At 38.5% G+C, this 1,460-nt stretch overlaps 1 protein-coding gene across 1 annotated transcript in view; it reads right to left on the minus strand.

Moving 5' to 3' along the window:
• The window catches only part of LOC106875000 (zinc finger SWIM domain-containing protein 5), a 39,408-nt gene that overhangs the window by 4,929 nt on the left and 33,019 nt on the right, over positions 1 to 1,460 (minus strand). Inside the window, exons 9-10 of the mRNA XM_014922941.2 lie at positions 1,230 to 1,382; positions 252 to 488 (exon numbers count right to left, since the gene is read on the minus strand). Of these exons, the coding sequence (XP_014778427.1) occupies positions 252 to 488; positions 1,230 to 1,382 (390 nt within the window). The remainder of the gene's footprint in view (positions 1 to 251; positions 489 to 1,229; positions 1,383 to 1,460) is intronic.

A 1,460-nucleotide genomic window follows, 5' to 3' on the forward strand; every position in this document is an offset into this window, starting at 1 on the left:
TAGATATTGCAATAACGAATAACAGAACCACAAATAAAATTTATTTATTGCCCACAGGGATTAAGTCGATTACATCGACCGCAGTGCGTAACTGGTACTTATTTAATCGACCTCGAAAGGATGAAAGGCAAAGTCGACCTTGGCGGAATTTGAACTCAGAACGTAACGGCAGATGAAATACCACTAAGCATTTCAGCCGGCATGCTAACATTACTGTTATCCTTATCAGAAGCATCACTACTACTATTTACCTGTCTGGCTACTGGTATCATCAGTGACACGAGAAACCTCAGCCAAAGTATCAAAGAGGATACCAATGGGGTTGAGAGGATGACCAATCCAACCTTCCTGGTCAGTTTGTTGCTGTTGTGATGATGTCTTGTATCCAGTAACATCATCATTTGAACCTGGGATACCAGCTAGACCCCAACAGATCAGATTGTATCTTTGGTTTCTGTTCGACTGGGATGAAGTAGATGTAAGCAATGCTGAAAAGGACAAATTTAATATATATAAGATCTTTACAGAGAGACAGACAGAAACATGCAACTATCAATCTACGCATACACAGATACAGAGCATCCAACAATTGCACAAAGCTTTCAAAACTAATTGCAATGAATCAACTGATTTTTTATCAAGGGCTGACTGGAATTTAGGGGAGAGAGAGAGAGTGTGTGTGTGTTATGTAAAATTTTTAATAGAAATAACATTTTAGTCAATTTCAGGCCAAGGGGAGTAACTCTTGTTACTTCAGGGTGGAACCGCTCCTCTATTGTTTTACATGAAAATATGTATCAATGCACTCATTTAACAACTGTTTTCCGTACTGGCCTGGACCAGTGCTTGTTCATGTCATGGTGACCAAGTTCTATGGAAGAGTGCCTAGCCTATTGTCAGCCACTGAACAGAATTTAATAGATATATTTTCTCATGACACTAATACTAGAGAGATTCTCTAGTTCACCAGTCACATACATCAGCACATACACATGGATACAACTTTATACACACATACAAACGTATCCATGTATTTATATACACAAAATCGTAACTGAGCACAAAGATGCTCACAAACACACATAATATGATCAACATCAAGAGTTTTTATAAAGAGAAGATTCCAAACTAAGACATGTATTTTGGGGAGAGAGCATCAGACAAATCAGGATGGATAACAATGAGAGAAAGAGGAGAGTAAGGAGAGAGAGAGAGGAGAGTGAGGTTACCTTCGGGTAACTGCTGTAGACGGTATTTGTCTTGATTGAGACGCTGTTGTCTCTTCATTGTTCGAACAATGACCACAGCTAAACGTAATGCTTCTTTCATGTAACCATGGGAACGCAATGCATCAACTCGGGCACAAGCTATCGGAATGGGCTCTATTGCAAAGAAAAAAAACAAAACAAAATATCATCCATAAATCAAGCACCATATCTCATCCAATATATATATATATA

Source organism: Octopus bimaculoides, chromosome 24 (genome assembly GCF_001194135.2).
Source record: "Octopus bimaculoides isolate UCB-OBI-ISO-001 chromosome 24, ASM119413v2, whole genome shotgun sequence".
NCBI classification, from domain to species: Eukaryota; Metazoa; Mollusca; class Cephalopoda; order Octopoda; family Octopodidae; genus Octopus; species Octopus bimaculoides.